Genomic DNA, 18,395 nt, shown 5'->3' with positions numbered 1-18,395 from the left:
CGTCGGATACGACGATTTCAAGCTGGCCACCGCTCGCCGCGTGATCGATACTATGGGAGCAGCCGAGAGGTATCGAAAGAGAGTCCTGGAAGCTCGGAAAGAGGCGCGATAAATCTGTTTCGGAGACCATCGAAATTCCGTCGACGTAAGGCACAAGGGGAACACACATAGAACGTGGAGAGAGATGAAGACGAAGGGAGGCTGCGAGAGGAATCGAAAGTAGATAAGGATTGACTGACTCGTGTCTTCGGGGTTTTGGTGCAAAGGGCGCCATCGGACCCTTCGACCATACTATCGGCGCAAAAAGGTCTTTACGCACTCACGCACGCACGCACGCACGCACTAACGTAACGTCGAGAGTCACGCGCGCGCGCGCGCGCACATGACGACGCACACCACGTATATATAAACGAACGCGTCGGACAAGCTGTGTGGAAAACGGTAGCTATTGTTACGGGTATTATTTGCCGCTAATCAGAATGGGCGGTCGACCCGAGTGCGAGGGTGTAGGCTTTGAGGATTTTGCGTGTGTGCGTGCGTGCGTTTGCGCGGGTATGCGGTTGGTGTTTACACAGGGAGGGGAACGAGAGAGCAGACTCGCGCGTGCTACGCACCGCCACTGCGAACGAGACACAGCCTGATTGCAGACCCCGCTCTGTCGTTGTCGGGGTACCACGCCCTGACCCACGAGATTTTCAAGATACCCGGCACACGACCCACAAGCCCCGCACTTTATGCGGGGTCAACCAACTCGACCCCTCGTCGTTACGAGCGCGATATCGATACAACGGCGCGGCGCAACGAAACTTTCTTACGACGGTGACTGCACTTAAATGCGAATAAGAAAACGATGGTATAAGGAAAGCGTTTATTGTAGCCTGCATCTTGCTTAAAATATCCACCCAACTAGATATAGAATGTCATAGTAATCACGTATATACGTACACTTAAGAATATTATATACGCGTCGAGAGTTAAACTTCAAAAAAGTCGCAATATCGAGACAACTTCGAGTTATAAGCAATTGAAAATTAAGTAACGTTGGCACAAGAGTTAAAAAATAGAATATTAAGAAATTTCCTTTACAAATGAACGAAGATAAAAGAAATTTGCATTTAATTTCGAATGGACTTTACTTTGACAGAAACGTAATTTCAAGCTCAATTACCAAGATATTTAACTTTAAAAAGTAATATTATGTCTGGAAAGATTTTTATTAAGTCTATTTTAAATCGAACAAAATTATATGTGATTGAGGAAAAAGATAAATAAAAACGTACGAAATCGGATATTAAAAATTAAACATTCGACAAAATTACAGTGTTGTTACAACTATAAAATTGTTGTATACAATAAAACTTTGTTCATACTTTTACTCTCTTTGTTATACATATAAAATACGTGATATAATAAAGAAGAGATGAAAAATGTGCGCGAAAGAAAGTGATAGAGAACAAGCGTAAAAATAGAAACTCACCCGTGTAGAAGAAAGCGAAGCCTCGGCGTTGTGTTGACGACGCTCCAGTGACTCGTAGTTTTGCCAGTGGTACTTCTGTAACAACAAAATTTTTTCGCGATTAGTAAAATCAATTGATCGTTACGAGCTATCGATTCGATATTTAAGCCTTGAATGTTTGTTTCCGACAATATTCGTTCGCAATGTATGGCTCGCGGTTGAATTTACAGGACGAGTTAAGACCGAAAAACCAAAACTTTTCACATTTTGCTTTCGAAATCGAAGAAACCACACATCAGGTGCTGCATTTTGTATACTTGTATATATACTTGTGAACTCGAAAATATTTTGGAGTTATTTCAATCTGTGATACTTAAAAAAATAACAAGTGATTTTAAATGCATTTCTGAACTATATAATATAAACTAGTTACAATTGTTTTATAATTAAATATTAATATCAATATTATATAATTTATTTTATTTTATTTATTTAGTTTACAAAAATAATATTTTTGTAAAATTTATGAAATAAAAATCTAACTGTCTAAAAATTGTGTTTCCGCTGTCACATCCAGTTCTATAATTTTGATACGTATAATTATTTCGTTATATATTTGATATTGTATTAATTGATAATAAGGTGTTAGTCAAAGTATTGGTAAGTCGTTCCAAAATATAAGCGCTCGACACGACACTCCTCTCTAGACTTTAATAAGTAAATATCACGCAAAATGCATTACGATATTTCTGAGAGAGCAATGTTCGAGCGTGACACGGTATGGTGGATTTTAAAAGAGACTGACAGACTGCGGATCCATATATGTACATATTAGCAGGATAGGACGTATGTCCCGAAATACATCGCGTGTTTGTTCTGATGGCGCATTATTTTCGAAAGTCGTGAATGCCAATCTCCGCGACGCCATGTATCATTTATATGCTTTTAATCTTCATTATGCAAAAATTGTTGCAAAAATATGTCATCAGAAGACAAATAATAATCAAAAATGAAATATTCGATCTTTGTATACATAGGTACGCGAAAAGAATATTTTTGCTGAACTGTAAAAATAATTTTATTATCAAAATAATTATGTAGGATTCTCAAGCCTAATGAGCAATGCTTGTGTTTTAATATTTTAACAACCAGTTTGAGCGTCCTACATAATTATTCTGATGTCCCAACAAAATTATTTGCAGATCTGTGTTTTTAAATAAATTTGTAGATACTCCGTAACGTTTTTTCCGCGTATCATAAATGAAATTCGTGTTAAAATTCAATCGATTTTGCAACACTGACTCATTCTCAGCACAGAACAAGTATCGTGTATCAGTGAACTTGTTCGTTATTCAATTTCATGGATAATACGAATTTCACAATATTTGGATACTCGCAATTTAATGGGTCCAACAGCTCTGCCTCACGAATGCACGAATGCACGAAACATCGTAGCGACAAGATGCGTAAGGCGATGCCGTCGAGGAGAATTATTCCGAGCACCGTGAGCGATATCGAGGAGACGATGGAATTTCCGTCGGCCGGAATTCTTGCTCGAGCCGAGGAATTTCCGGGCTAAAGAAATCGGGAAGTCAGCATACGGCGCGGTGCGCGGTGCGCGGCGGCGGAGTGATCCGTGCATTCCGTCAAATCGACGGAAGTCGTTTCCGAGCTGTTAACGGGAGTTCGAAATAGTTGGGCGAAGAAACCGACAAAACTGACACTCCCACCCGTGGAGCGGTATTTGCAAGCGGAATCGCGTTGCGGCTCGGCTGACCGCGGCTTCTCCGGAAGTGCCGTATCTCCAAGGCGTGTACATACATACATATACCGCGGGGTTAATTCGACAGTTGCCGACGAGGACGTCGAGAATGTTCTCTCTCGGATTCTATCCGAAGTATTCCGAGCATAGAGCGCACCTCCTGTCCGCAAACTGACCGCTAACCGGCGATTTTTGAGGAATCCGAAGGTGACTGACGCGCCGCCTAAGCTCTCCAATCGCTCGATATCGATCTATCCACGGATTCAAGGGAGAACACTGTTCTCTGACCGTCGAATCGGAACATCGAGAGATAATTCGCCCTCACATACAGTAGACATGCACACGTACACATTTGCATGAAAATCGATGTCCAACTATTCTGGTACGACGCGTTTACGCGCTAATACCAAAGCAGTTAACTTGCTGCTAATATCGTTGATTATCCAAAGTAGATAAGACCTTTTAACTCCAAACTTGAAAATGAGCTTGTGACGTTTTTGTTTTCTTGCTTTTCGTTGCCATCATGTTTCACAGTTAAAGTACACGAAAAGAATGGTTTTGCTAAAGTACTTACTTAAAAAGGACACCGCACACTAATTTACATGGGAAATTGGGTCTTAGTGAAATGAGTTAGTTTTCACATATAATATAGCTTTTAATGTGGTAAACAAAAATGCCATACAATGAGAGAAAAATGTCAAAGTATTGCGAAGCAAATGTCACGATGTTTTCTTCTTCGATATTTGTTAATTATGAAAAAATTTAATTATGATGATAGAATATACATTTCTATGAAATATATCTCATTGATTGAAAACAATAAAATAGATGGCTTATTTGCTAGAATAAAACTTTATTTAGTCATATCAAATAAAAATTTATTCATGAAATAAGTATATTTCTCTCAAATAAATTTTTAATATCTTTTTCTCAGTGTAGACATAAGATTCAATAATGGATAGTTTTTGAACCATGATGCATAAAATATGTTCTCGAAAACGTAAGTTTTTTTTTACACTTTTGATACATCACAGCTCAAACATTATCCATTATTGAGCCATGTGTTAATAATATCTTTTGTTCACATCGTGAACGTTATAGCTTTATATTATATATATGTAAAAACTAACTCATTTCATCGGGACTTAATATTTTTTACAAAATTAGTGCGGGTAGTTTAAATAGATATGGATCTGAAAATAATTCTGTTGGACTATTAAAATAATTATGTAGAAAATTCAAGCATAATGAGCAATGCTGTAAAAAGTTTTGACATTCTAGTAACCAGCTTGAGCGTCCTTCATATTTATTTTGATAATACAACAAAATTATTTTCAGATACGTATCTAGCTAAATTTTTAAATATTTCAATAAAACCGTTTTTTTCGTGTATATTTTTAAATTCTAAAACTTTATGCTGTATGATTAAATCCATAAATCATTAAGAAATACCACAAATGTAGGTGACTTGGGACAGTATGTACTTTTGTTAAATTTAATCGTGGCACTCATCCATGAGTCATTAAAAAAATTTTAAATTTAAACTTTCTTTAGAGACTCATGGATAGAGAGATGCCACGATTAAATTTAACAAAAATACATGCTGTAAGTTATCCGTACTGTTGCAAGTCAGCTATATTTACGGTATAGGTATCTATTTCGAATGTTTCTCAACATATTTATAAGTTATACACAATTATATATAATTATAACACGAAATTGGATCGATGAGAATAAACTTAAGTAAGAGAAATCCTATATAACCTAATTAAATAAGAGAAATCCTATATTTAGTCAAAGCGCATCTTAATGCTTAAATGTTTCTCTGTGTGAATTTATGTCTGATTCTGCAAATTGCGCGACGAGATTTTTTTTCGGTTTTGAAACGTAATCAGGAGCAAAATCAGAACAGTAAATAAATAAATTATATATATGTATACATTACATTTTTCTTTATATTATCATTTTAACTTCACCTCTTCAAAATTAATATGTTGATGAATGGAGCGAGAGATTTTCATCTACCCAATTTTTTCAAGTTACAAATTTTTTTCGTGCTTGAAAAAAGTGGATAAAAATTTACACTCGTGCAAACGGAAAAGCTATTGGAGTTATCTCTCTCATTTTCGTTTTAAAAAGGCATGTATGATGACGCAGTCTAAATTTTTTCGAAATTGTGAACAAATTTTTTGCAGCATACCGCACGCGTTCACGTTACTCAAACGAAACTTTATGATGTATGTCCAGTCTTAATTAAGCTCATACATCTCCTTGGATGCTCCTCTTGAAAAATATTGCTAAAGTTCGTTCCAACATTCATTATACTTTAGTAATACGCGCCGCTCTAACCCTTTGACGCGTTAGATAGTCAAAATGACTCTGCGCGTTGTTCAGAATTCTATATACGTTATACGTATATCTTCAGATGGACACGTTAAGTCAATTGTAATGCGCATCTCCTATTTTTCAATTCCAACCGCGAAAGCTGTGTCAGAAGCGACGTAAATGATAGGGGGCACGTGAAAACGGGAATGGCGAATTATAGAGCGCGAAAGAAAGCGCCCTCGACTTGCGGAGAGAGCACCGAATGCGCGTTCCCGTTGTAATTCGAGTGCGAAACTACAGGAGGAAACTTCCTCCCCAAGACATGTATCTCGGTCTCCGAGATAACGTATAGTCGTGTCGTTTGTCACAGAATCTCGCTACGCACGACCCCGTCCTTGTGCCCGCATCTTCCGTAAGCCCGTACGTTTCCAGTTACTGCACGAAGACCAACTCGAATGCGCATCATTAAAGAATTTCCAGCTGCAGTCTTATGACAGATATATTTCTTAACGTGTAATTTAACTTCAATTGATAAACCCCAAAAGCTTTTATCGTGTTCGTGTAGGTAATAATTTATCTCTGAAATAAAATTAACATTTATTACAATTGTTGATAAATATTAACTAATGATTGTTTTGTTTCTACTGAAATTTAATAACATTTTTAGTATTATATAAAATATAGTAGATAAATGAATATATTCAGATTTTTATTATTTAATTATATTATTTATTAAAGTTATAAATTTCCAATGTAAATTCAAAATTAAGTTTCTCATATTTTTAATATACTGAAATAAAAACAAATGGACTTGTATAATTTCAATTTAATTAGAAAAGGATACATGTTACTTAAAAATAGCAATTAAACAACTAGTCCAGTATTAATACTGACAATTTCATGTTAACGCATGAGCAAAGAAATTCCGAATCAAGTCTCTAAACATGAGAAATGGTAAAAGTACGTGAATTCATGTACCATGTGGAAGCCACAAAACAACATGGAAAACAACGTCGATATGCACGACTCAAAAATTCCAGCAGACGTGAAGCAAATTCGTGGGCGCCGCGTATCTGCTTATAATTCGAGTGTAAAATCGCAAAATAACGCGACGAGAAATTCCAATGCCGACAGCTCGGGAATTCGGAGGTGGAAAACTAAGTTTCTCCATAGGCTGTGTATTTCACGTCGCGGTAGGAGGCGTGGAACCGCAAAATAATACGAGTACCGCCCTTTTTTCGCAGATGCGTGTCTTTCAAAATCGACCCAAGTCTCTCCCGCAACATTTGTAGCCTGCTTGAAGAAAAATATCAATGTGCCTGAAGCTCCACAAAAAGAAAAGGAAACCAAATTTACCAAGTTAGCGGAAGTAACGTGCGAAGATGAACGACCGTCGTCCGAATTTCGCGCGCCGTAAATCCGCGACGTCGGTTGATCCGCTTCGCCGGTAAGAGGAGAAGATCGTTGAAGATCGAAGGGATAAATAGAGTAGACATATATACAACAAGGAGCAAAACAGAGAGCGAGAGAGAGAGAGAGAGAGAGAGAAACAGAAGGAGGGAGGACCATCGGACTTCTACGGGAATTCTGTAAGTCGTGCGTTCCTGTGCTGTAAATCGAGCTGGAAACCAGGCAGCAACAACGGCAGCGGACCACCGAGAGATATCCAACCCCTCGGTGCTTTCGCGTGTATCTCGATACGTTACCCCTTTCCGGGAGGTAGAGAAGAGAGCCCGCAGAGCTCGAGACGGGTCGAGGCCGGGAGACGATTGCTTTGCACTTCTGTGCACGCCCCCGGGGCAATCGTAAGTTGAGATACCTAGTAGGGTATCCACCCCCGACGGTCGCACCCCTTTGGCGTCCCACACCCCGGAACGGTCTTCTATTCACCCTCGCTCGCTCGCTCGCTCGCGCTCTTGGCTGTTCATACTTCTCTTAGTGGCTGGTGCTCCTCTCTCAGTGGCGACGCCGAAGTCTGGAGTCCCGAATGCAACCGGCACCCGCGTGGAGAAGGGTAAAGGAGGTCGGGGGCATTGGGGCCAGGGGATAGGGAGGCGAGAGATCGATCGCTCGAACGTGCTTTCGGCATCGTCGAATATTACCTACCACCTATATTCCCAGCCACATAGTCGCTGTATGTACGTACGTAATACTCTCCAGGGGGTACGTATGAGTGGGTAGATGGGTGTACGTGTACGGGGTGTCCTGTACCTATCTACCGCGCGTGAATAAGCCTTCAGCTCCAGATGATAGAGAGTGGTGTCTAAGAAGAATGACGGCTGGCTACAGAGTCGAGGTATCAATGGCTACCGACTTGTGAGACGATCGAAAGTCGACGTGGGACTTTTAATAAATTAACCGGGTGTAATAAAGTCTTCCTTTTGTCCCATTCTCGGGGAGAACTTTAAACGGAAGTTTAATTCGAGCTTTAATCGTAAAAATATAACATTGTAATTTATTAAAGGCTCGTGATAATCGATGACTCAAAAAATAGACCAACACCTTATATAACTCATCGTAAAACTGATACCTCCGATCCATGCTAACGTGTTAACTCCGAGACACCCCGTACACGCGATCGTATGCGCGCCAAGCGCGTATGTTATGTGATATAATACGCGGTGTATGTCCGTGGGGTGTGTATATAACGGATAGGTAATATATACATAACGCGCAGACCGCGACCAAGGACCCGCCGCGCGCTGCACGGGGAAGCTGAGGTACGGAGGCATTGTTGAGCGACAATGGCTGTGATTCGTGGGCCATCTGTCCGCCTGTGGTTCGAAAATTGCGCGGAAAATCGAAAGCACTGTCACGAAAGAGGTGCATGGGAGGAAAACTTGCATCTCTGGCGTATTATATGGCTCTCGGTATTATCGCGGGGCACGCGGGATATCGAGTGCTCGTGAAGTGGCTAAAGAATTTTCGTTTGGGACATCGATAGTCGCGATCCGAGAGAGAGAGAGAGAGAGAGGGAAAGAAAAAGGAGAGAGGAGAAAAATACGTACGGAGAAATTGGATACCTGCGATATTTTGCGAGCCGAATGCGATAACTTGTGCTTTACATTTAATAAAACGGAACGGGGACGACGTCGCACTATTGAGCCTGTAGCCGCGGTTCTTTTCTATCGGGTTTATAATCCAAGCTTTGCGATACGCGTAATTCTCTCGGAATTTGTGCCCCAAAAGATTTAACTCTTTGGAAACTCTATGGATAGAAATGACATAGTGATTTATATTACCGATATGCGTACTTAAAAATATTTGTGGTATATATACCATATATGTTGAATCATTCTCCCTTTTATTCTCCTTCGAGCAATCTCTATTTGCTGCAACTTTGTAGATTGACAAGAGAATTACGAATAACAGGTCGAGGTTGATAATATAATCGGCGGATATATATGGCCGATAAAAATGAAACGTACAGCAAAAAGAAGAGGATGTTCGTGTGAATTCGAACGTAATACTTCTTCGGGCTCGCAGGTAATATTTCCAGTCGAGTCTGGCAAGCTTCTGCTCGCTCTGGAAAGAGTTCGCAGTTGAAACACGTGTTACACGAGTAGTCCGTGCAGGGAACGGCGCACTGGTGCCCCACGCGAGTAAATTATAGATAAGGCGAGAAGGCAGGCACTTCATTTTCGTGCAGATTATTCGTAAGGCTACACGCGGTAAAGCGCCAGTCAGCAGTTCTCTTTTTTACAAGTAATTTTCTTGTGTTTTCGGACAGACGACCTCGAAGCGTGCACGCGCATGTAATCAGTCGTCCGTCGTTTTGCACGAGTAGTTAGATGTGTTATCGCAATAATTGACTTCTTCAACTTATCCGGATTTTTACCGCCAACTTTTGCTGTCGCAATTTCTTTCGTTCTGGGCTTCCTTCTCATTTCTATTGCTTCCTTTCCTCCTCGAGTCCTCTTCTCGCCTCTATTCAACAAAACTTTATTTTCCTTGCGCGCCGACTAGCGGATCTCTGGCGCCGCGTTTTTAAAGTAAATAAAACTTTTCGCCAACACACACTCCTCGGTCCTACCATTCGAATGCCTGAGTACCGATGACGTTCGTCACTCCGTGAATGTGTACCCGCGAGTGACGGGAGAGATGTTGAAAAACGTATTTAGATTCGAGTGGCAGCTATACACGTCGTGACGATTAGGTCATGTCGAACAACTTTCTGTTATAGATCCACGTGGTTTGCGAAATATCAAATATAACAAGTTAGATTGCATTTTTCGCACATTGCACATTGAAATACAATAATTTGAATATTTTTGTCAGAAATTGTGAAAACAATCCAAAGAGAATTAATATTACACGCCAATCTTCTCTATGATTGAGTTTTAAAATTTGAATAGCACGACATTTATTCGACAGTTAAATATTATAAAGAAACGTGCGAGAAATTGAGCTTCGAAACGATACAGAAATTTACGGAACACCGGGAAACGCCAAGAAATGATTTCACATCACGATATTCCATCAGAAATTGTAGAGAATACATGTAATACTCTTATAAGCCCCCCGGATCTGCGATTGTTTTAATAGCCTCCGTGCGTCCCGACGGCACGCTCTATTCGTGAAATGTGATGAAAAACGAGCAACGACGTAACGCGGTGCGTCGTGGATCGAGGGAGCGATTCCATATCGAGTACCGAAGGATCATTCGGGTATTAAAGCTGATCCGTATTCGTCGACACGGTCCGCTTATTCGCCGCTCTCGTAATACTCGATAGCTACACACGTATATAAGCCTCATCCGTCCTCAAACTAGGAAAGCGGCGCTCTCGAGAACCTCTAAAGGGTGAGTGTCGATTTAAGCGGAACTGTAGCGCTCTACATTCTCCTCCTGTATATACTGTGCATGTGCGTGCGTATTGACTCGTTACTAGCTAAGGAATTCGATATAGCCGTAGGTACACTTCTCTCGATTAACTCCGGTTTCCTCTGAAAAATTGAACATTATGTTTGTTCATCGCGAAAATTATGAGCTGAGAAAAACAGATTACATGCTTTCGTAATAATGCAATAATAATATCCTTTACAGAAATCTCTAATGCTGGCCAATTTAATGAAAAAAAAAAAACAGTTATACTTTTAATTACTAATTTTATGTATTAAAAGTATTATTATTCAGTGCTTTTAGCACTCCAAATAAATAATTAATTATTGTCATTCGATAATAAATTGATCAGTATTAGATTTCTGTAAGGGATATATTGGATTGTTCCGAAAGCACGTAGCGTACGTTATTTTGTATAAATATAATAATGTAATGCCTGTAAGAAATTACATTATGCAGTATATATAATTTATAGATATTAATTAATTTTTCATAATTCTCTTTATTACGAAATATTATATATCGAAAATATTGTTCCATAATCGTTCAGCGTATAGCCCGTCGTGTTTTCAGAAGCCGGGCATTTACTCTTTGTTGTCGTCGGTGTGCCAAAGTTTTTGTCCAAACTGAATGCGGCCCCATGAAAAGAACCGTACGTTACAAACGGTTTTTTCCGAGGTGCACACATTTCGAAAATTTCTCTATTCGCGACTATTTAAACCTTCCCGTCTGGGATGCTTTGCTGCGACAGTAACAACAACAATCGTCCCGTGCCCGTCGTAAATCCCTCGCCAAGTAACTTTAAACATGCGCGCCGCAGTTGCGAGTGTAAACCTCGTCCCACGTCAAATCACGAAATGCCACTCCGCGTACTGACCGTAAAGCGTGGATTTAATTTAAAGGGCAGGATACATACGGTCTTGTCGCCAAGCAAACTATGGAGAAGGAATTTCAGAGATATCCGTTTAAACGGATCGTCCAAATAACCGTGTTCAAATTACTCTTCAAAGAACGAGTTTCTCGAGAGTCACATCTCATCGGACATTATTAACAATTTGATTAATTAATGTGAAATTTTTTAATGCCCTAAAAACGACTTATCTATTTTGATGCGTTACTGTCTCTTTCTTTCTTAAAAGTATTTCTTCAAGCTTATTCCAATGGAAATTTTTATTGGTGGATTTTTGGTAGTTGTAAAATTAATCGAGAACTTTAAGAGCTTCACGTAATATTTTGCGTAATAAATTAAGGCGCGTTAATCTAGAAGTTAACTCGCGAAGATGCCGAGGGGGTTGTTTTCAAAGTCCATCAAACGCGTTACGGCGACGGTGCATAGCCGCGACGGCGTTACGACGCCTATGAAAACGGTAAACAGGGTAATTAAGGCTCGCCGAGGGAGAGAAAAAGATGATTATGGTGCGGGCAATAAGAACATAATAGCGCGAACTCGATAACCGCGATGCGAAGGTGAAGCAGCGCCTTAACGTTGCATGATTAACGTCCCAAAATTGCAGTGAGCCGGTGGTGTGTAACACATCGACCCCCACTGACTTTAGAACTTTGACCTTGCCTGAGACTCGAGCTTTTAGTATAAACTTTATCAGACTCTGTTAGTACAACATCACTACATATTATAAACTTAGAGATCATTAATTTTATTATTATAGTTCATTTTTATTTTTATTTATTTTACTCGTAATCTAGCCTTTCCTTCTATGCTATTTTATTTTAATATTTAGTACAAAGGAAAACGTTTCATATGTCGTGTATATATAATAATATTAATGCGCATAAGCATCGCTGATTTCGCTTCTAATTTACGTAATGACGTATCTGTTTGATATTTGAATAACATATCATTTTGATAGATGTCTTTAGAGAATTTTTAAGATATTAAAATAATATATAATACACGTTATATATTTATTTATCAAAAAAAAAAAATAGTAAATCGTATTCTACAAATAGTATCGAAAAGAAAATCATATATGTTATACGATTTCATAATATCCGAGTACGCAAGCGCTTTGTAGAAAAAAAGTAAAAAATAAATATATTCCTTATACATATTTGCTCGATACCTATCTGCACGGCGTATCTTTCATTCTATTCCATTAAGCGCGCCACGTTAATCCCGCGAATTATGCTATTCGGTGATTGCACAATCGCGACCATAAATATCGTGCAATAACAGCCATAAAAATTCATGTTAACAGCACGTAACGAAATACCAGATGAAATTGAACAATGTACATCCAAAAATAAAAAAAAAAAGCCGAGAAAAACACATTGCGAAAAGCGCATTTCGTCGCCATTGCAAACCACAGTATTTTGCTAAATTCGAACACACACGAATATACACTACGTTGCGATGATTGACTCGCCAATGGCGATCGTCGTGGAAAAGTGCATCAAAGCTGTGGGGGAGGTAATCCATCCTCCCTTCCCGCTCTCCCTGTCAACCCCTTTCGAACGCAATATGCCGTACACACGTGACTGCGATAAACAATGATTAAAACAGAAAGAAATAAAACAACGCCGGACGTATAATAAAAAAAAACGCAAGTATCACCGGAACGCTCGCAACATTCGCGTCCTATGCGCGCGCGTGTAAATTCACGGCGAATATGTGTATTATTGTGGAGTCCGACGTGCTGGAGTTTGTTAAACATGGCGTGATTTATGGCCGCGCCGGGGATAAAACACGTTCGATGCGACGGCGTCGGACGCCTCGTTATATCCCACGATATTACTATTTTAGGCCGCTGCATGTGCATGAGTATATATACGCGTGCGACGCTGCCGGGTTAACTAATAACGCATTTTTCGTTTTCCCTCCTCTCTCTCTCTCTCTCATTCGTTCCATCATATTTTCCCTCTCCTCTCTCTTTTTTATCTCTTTTCCTTCTCTCGCGCCGCACAGATGCCACGCACCGTCCGACGGCTGTAACGAATAGCCTCGAGAGTGGCGTGAATCAGCTCCAGGTTGATCGTTAATAGGACGTGCTTTCGGATCTGACTCACGTTTTCCTGGCAGCTCTCTTTTCGCGATGCCTGAGGGTCCGAACTGTATCTTAAGGTCGATTCACGCCGTGATGAGTGAAGTGACTAATCAAGAAAGCCTCGGTAAAGAGTACCTAACATCAAGCTATTGTTTGGACATGCACCGAGAGAATTTTGCTGGAAGATGTAACATTTTGCTGGGTATAGATCCGAAAATAATTTGGTTGGACCATCAAAATCATTTTGTTGAAAACTTAAACTGGTTGCTACAAAATAAAAAAATTTTTTGCAGCATTGCCCATCATTTTTTAATTTCCAGCATAATTATGTCGATGATCCAACAAAATTAGTTTCAAATCTGTATCCAGCAAGGAAGATTTAATCTTTCTTTCAGCAAAATCATTCTTTCCGTATGAGAAACAAAATTAATTTCTGAACGCAAGTAAGTGCTGAAATATATAAAATTTTGGGAATGTAAAAAAAAATAAAAATTCAATTTTATTTCATTGTAGCAGACAAAAGTTAAGACGAATCGCGCATTGAGATACTCTTGGGATTATGATGCTAATTGTTAACCGTAACGACACGGTCTAATTAAAAACCACAATACCATATTCCCGACGGTACCAATTACACCGCAGTGCGTACCTCCCCTAATTTAAACGCACGCTAACAAAATTTCATGTGATGGCCTCAATGTCACATCTCCACATTCAGTTGAAAACACCGCAATTCTCTCTATTACGTAACCTTTCCAGCAGTCTCTCCTAGCAAAGGAACAATTGAAGGACTGGAAATTGGATTCGTTCGCAAGAGAAAATTAACGATTGTACTCGTGCTTCGATAAAAAGTTCACGCTCGGGCACGTCCGCACTTTATCGTGTCCTTAACAAAATACCTCCTGCTAGTATCCTCGTAACGTGGACTCGCCCTTAAGACGGTTCGCTATCGTGCGCACAAGCCAGTTCCGACTCGAGCTGCACTTCTAGCAGAATCAGAAAACAGGTTCGGCAGAGAATTTTGGAAGGGATAAAAGATATTCCGCTACGTGAGCTCCAGGCCGGATGTCGTGTCATGCGACGATAAGCGCAAACGGCTCGTGATAGGGCCACATATATACAACGCGAATATATATAAGCGCGAACGCGCAGTACGCGTATACAGACTGGCCCGGAGAAATCTCACGTATTCTCGCACAATGGCCACCTTTGTCGCGTTTAGTTCGAGTTAGCGAGCGCGAAACGGCCGGGCGCGTAACGGGACGGCTGGCTTTCTTCTGATTTTAAGGAATTTCCTCGCGCTCGAGATGCCACATTCACGACGCTTTGTCGACGTTACAATGGCCGCGCGCGCGTTCGCGCGGACGTCGCACCTTTGACTTCGTTCGCGAAATCCGACGCCTTCTCCGCCGGAACGCCTGATGAGACACACCGAGCTCCGTTAAAGGACGCGAGAAAATGCAGCCCCCATTATCTTTCCGTAATTAAGACAAAGCGCCCAGAACTGTGACGTTGGACTGACTAGTTTGCCTAGTTATGAATTTCTGTTGTCACGAGGTGAATTACGAAAAAGTCTTTGAATATCGCTTCTCATGCTGAATGTATATACATAATAAAAATATTGCTAACAAAAACTATACAATATTGTCATTTGTAACTACATTATTAATCTAGGTCTTCTTTAGCACATTTCTCCGAAATAAAGAGAGGCCGAGTTCCTCTTTTAAAATATCTTATTTGAAAAACTATTTAATAATGTAATAGAAATATTTAAAGGTAATCTTGAATTTTTCCACATTTTTTTAAAGCCTAGAAAAATAAAAAACTTGAGCTGGAGAGAATAAAAATAACTAATTATAGACGGATAAAAAAAAAATATCAATATTGTGTAGCAATAATACATATATTTTTTGTATGATGGTCATTTATAAAAAATATCTTATTCCTAGCGTATTTTTAAAGCATTCTAATGTATTCTACAATATTTCTAATATATTCTTAAAAACTAAAAAGGAAATTTATTTAGACGAACTAGAGTAGTGAAGTGACCCTCAAATATTCTATGTAATGTCTCCGACATTATCCATTCAAGAGAAATCTGACGTATTCGCATAATGTCTTTTTTCTTGCCTTAAAAGCACGAGTTCCAGACGACGACTCGACGTTCCTTTCTTCAAATTTTAAGGATTCCCGCGGTTAATATTCTCACTCTTCTTTATGAGCGGTGCGTGAAAACAACTACCTGCAATTTTCATCATACTTTTATTCTTTCCTTCGTCACTTAAATAAGTAGATGCGTGATCAATCCCGCGTAATAAATCATATAGTTACAAAGGTGAGATGTAGATAAATAGATAATAATAAAGCAAGATTCGCGTTATTGTTAGATTTCTCTTGAATGGATAATGTCGGAGACATTACATAGAATATTTGAGGGTCAATTAAATGTTAAGGTAAATTAAAAAAGGCATTGTGGAATAGAGTTTAAGTTAATTTATATTGATTAATTTTTATTTAAAGATATTGACATCAAAAAGTAGGACAAAAAGTACGACTAAAATAATTCACGTCCAAGATGCTGAAAAATGTATATCAGTATATATTTCCAAGAGCAAAACCTCGTTCTCCTTTTTCTTTTCTATACTGGACTTTTATGATGGTCAGCGCAAAATTATGGTAGGTACTTATCTATATTGAGACTTATGGTTATACGTGCTCGCGCTTCAGAATTAGTGACTTCGCGCCAAATTTTCTACGTGTTATATTTTTACGTATGTGACTCGCGCCATAAACGCTGTTTTTGTGCTGAGAAAAATATACTCCAAAAGATCCCGAATAACCGAGACGAAGTCATGTCCGTAGAAATTAAAGTTTACGATCGTGAGTTACGTCGTAATGGAAAAAAATAGGGACCTTAAAATTCAGCAACATGGTTGTACTTTGCAAGTATGTTACTCTCACGTGTCTCTTTATCACTATAATTGTGGTGCTTATGAAAGAGCGGCTAATAATAATCGCTGGACCACCATGAAGTTTCAAGAACACGTTTCGCGGAACAAACGAATGTGCTCTATTTTCGTTCCTTGCATGCGATTTTATTGCACGTACGAAGCGAACCTTGCATAATAAGAAATTTTGTAGTCCATAAAACTTGCAGAAGCGCACACGAGGATCTGAAGAAACGGCATCCTCGAAACCCATTAACTCAGAACTATTACAATGACACGCATACAAACATTTCAACAATAATAAAGAATAAATACATGTGACGTTATAAAAATGTATGTTCCTTTATATCATGTTTCATGGTCGTAGTTAAATGACATTATATTTTATACATTGAAAAAATGTCTTGAATTTTAATAAATATTTGTTTGAATAGTATCAATTAAATATTTACTAAACGGAAATATATTCATTTTATTTAATGCAAAAACCATTCGTTTGATTTAAGTATCATTTTTTATTCAGTAAATATTTATTTAGTGTAAATGTTTAATTAGTAACTCTTATTGAAAGAAATATGTAAAAAAAATTAATAACTTTTTTCTCGTTGTAAGAATCAAGAAAAATAAATTTTAAACCACTTTACAAATGAAATATTTCCTCATGTATGGAAAATGAAAATAAAACCCCTATAAATAGAGATGGAAATAGGACTATTCGTTTTGCAATAACGTGAAAATCACAGTGCCATGAAGCAGCAAATTCGCGCATCACTTCCATATTCCCCGGTGCGGCGTAAAAGTTCTCGACGAAGGAATCGTCGAACGTTGGAATAATTTGTCCCTAAAGGAGTTACGGCCGATCGATTCGCGGTACGATGAACCGACTGTAGTCAGACCACGTGAATTCTCTTCCGCGGAACGTGTGAGTCAGGAAATATAAATACACTCTACACATAGAAACATACATCTAGGTGGCACGACTGTTATAGTGATGCAGTTATGGAAATAAAATATTGATACATTCCGTTTTTGATATCTGTGTTAGATAGATTCGTTTTGGATCGAAATAAATATTGATATTTTGAATTGTTGAATAATCTTCTATACCTTTGTTGCCATACGTATATATTATTCGGGCAATAAAATATTTAAAACAAATGGTACTACAAAAAAAATGGCTTTATAAAAAATACAACCTTTCCATATTCTTTACTGTATAATATTTAAAAAATTGAAAAAATGCATTTGAGGGCATTATTAGTAAAAAGTTTATTCACGATATGTATAATATATTTCTGACCGCTAACACTTCCGAATCTTTCTCATAACAGAACGGAAAATAATTCAATCTTCACATGGTAAAAGAACATTGATATGTTTCATTCCTAATGAGAAATATTCGTGGCTAACGAAGGATCAGACATCAATATTTCCGATAACTATTTCCCTTTCTTTTTTTCTAAAAGGGCAAATGTAGAGTAATTCATGGAAATATTACTTACAAATCTGTTTTATAAGGCAATTTTAAACAATAATAGTTACATAAATAATGATGTATAAATTGCAGCTACAACGTTACGGCTGACTCTTAAAAAACAATATTTACAAAGATATATGAATATGCGATTCTTTTTTTAGTAGCAAGTCATTTTTATGCAGTTTATAATTAGAATACTCATCTACGATTTTAAGATAATTCTACATTTATGACAATATCCACGAATAACTTTCGAAATTATCCACTGAAAAATTTCAAGTTAAAAATGAAGAAATTAAAAAATTCTAATCGTATTAATCAGAATTCTATTTATTTCAACTAGAATTCCAATTATATAATTCTTTTTTAGACTCTTTTTCCAATGTATAATATATTCGTGAATCGCTCTGCGATTTGTCTATTTCTGATTCGTAGACGTTTCATCAGTTTGCAGAGAGTCGCACTCTAAGAGGCGTGAATAAGTAGGGAACGCAGGTTTCTAACTAGTTCGATATCCGGCATGTATTCTGTACGCCTATCCACTTCGCGGCTTTATTTGCACGCAACTATCCTCAGCCCAGAGAA

At 38.5% G+C, this 18,395-nt stretch overlaps 1 protein-coding gene across 1 annotated transcript in view; it reads right to left on the bottom strand.

Moving 5' to 3' along the window:
• Positions 1-18,395, bottom strand: part of LOC108763232 (insulin-like growth factor-binding protein complex acid labile subunit) — a 230,433-nt gene that overhangs the window by 156,561 nt on the left and 55,477 nt on the right. Inside the window, exon 2 of the mRNA XM_018510679.1 lies at positions 1,478-1,552. Within this exon, the coding sequence (XP_018366181.1) occupies positions 1,478-1,552 (75 nt within the window). The remainder of the gene's footprint in view (positions 1-1,477; positions 1,553-18,395) is intronic.

Source organism: Trachymyrmex cornetzi, unplaced genomic scaffold (genome assembly GCF_001594075.2).
Source record: "Trachymyrmex cornetzi isolate Tcor2-1 unplaced genomic scaffold, Tcor1.1 scaffold346, whole genome shotgun sequence".
NCBI lineage: Eukaryota > Metazoa > Arthropoda > Insecta > Hymenoptera > Formicidae > Trachymyrmex > Trachymyrmex cornetzi.
Note: the sequence above shows the minus strand (reverse complement) of the source record. Positions and strands in the feature narration are given on the sequence as shown.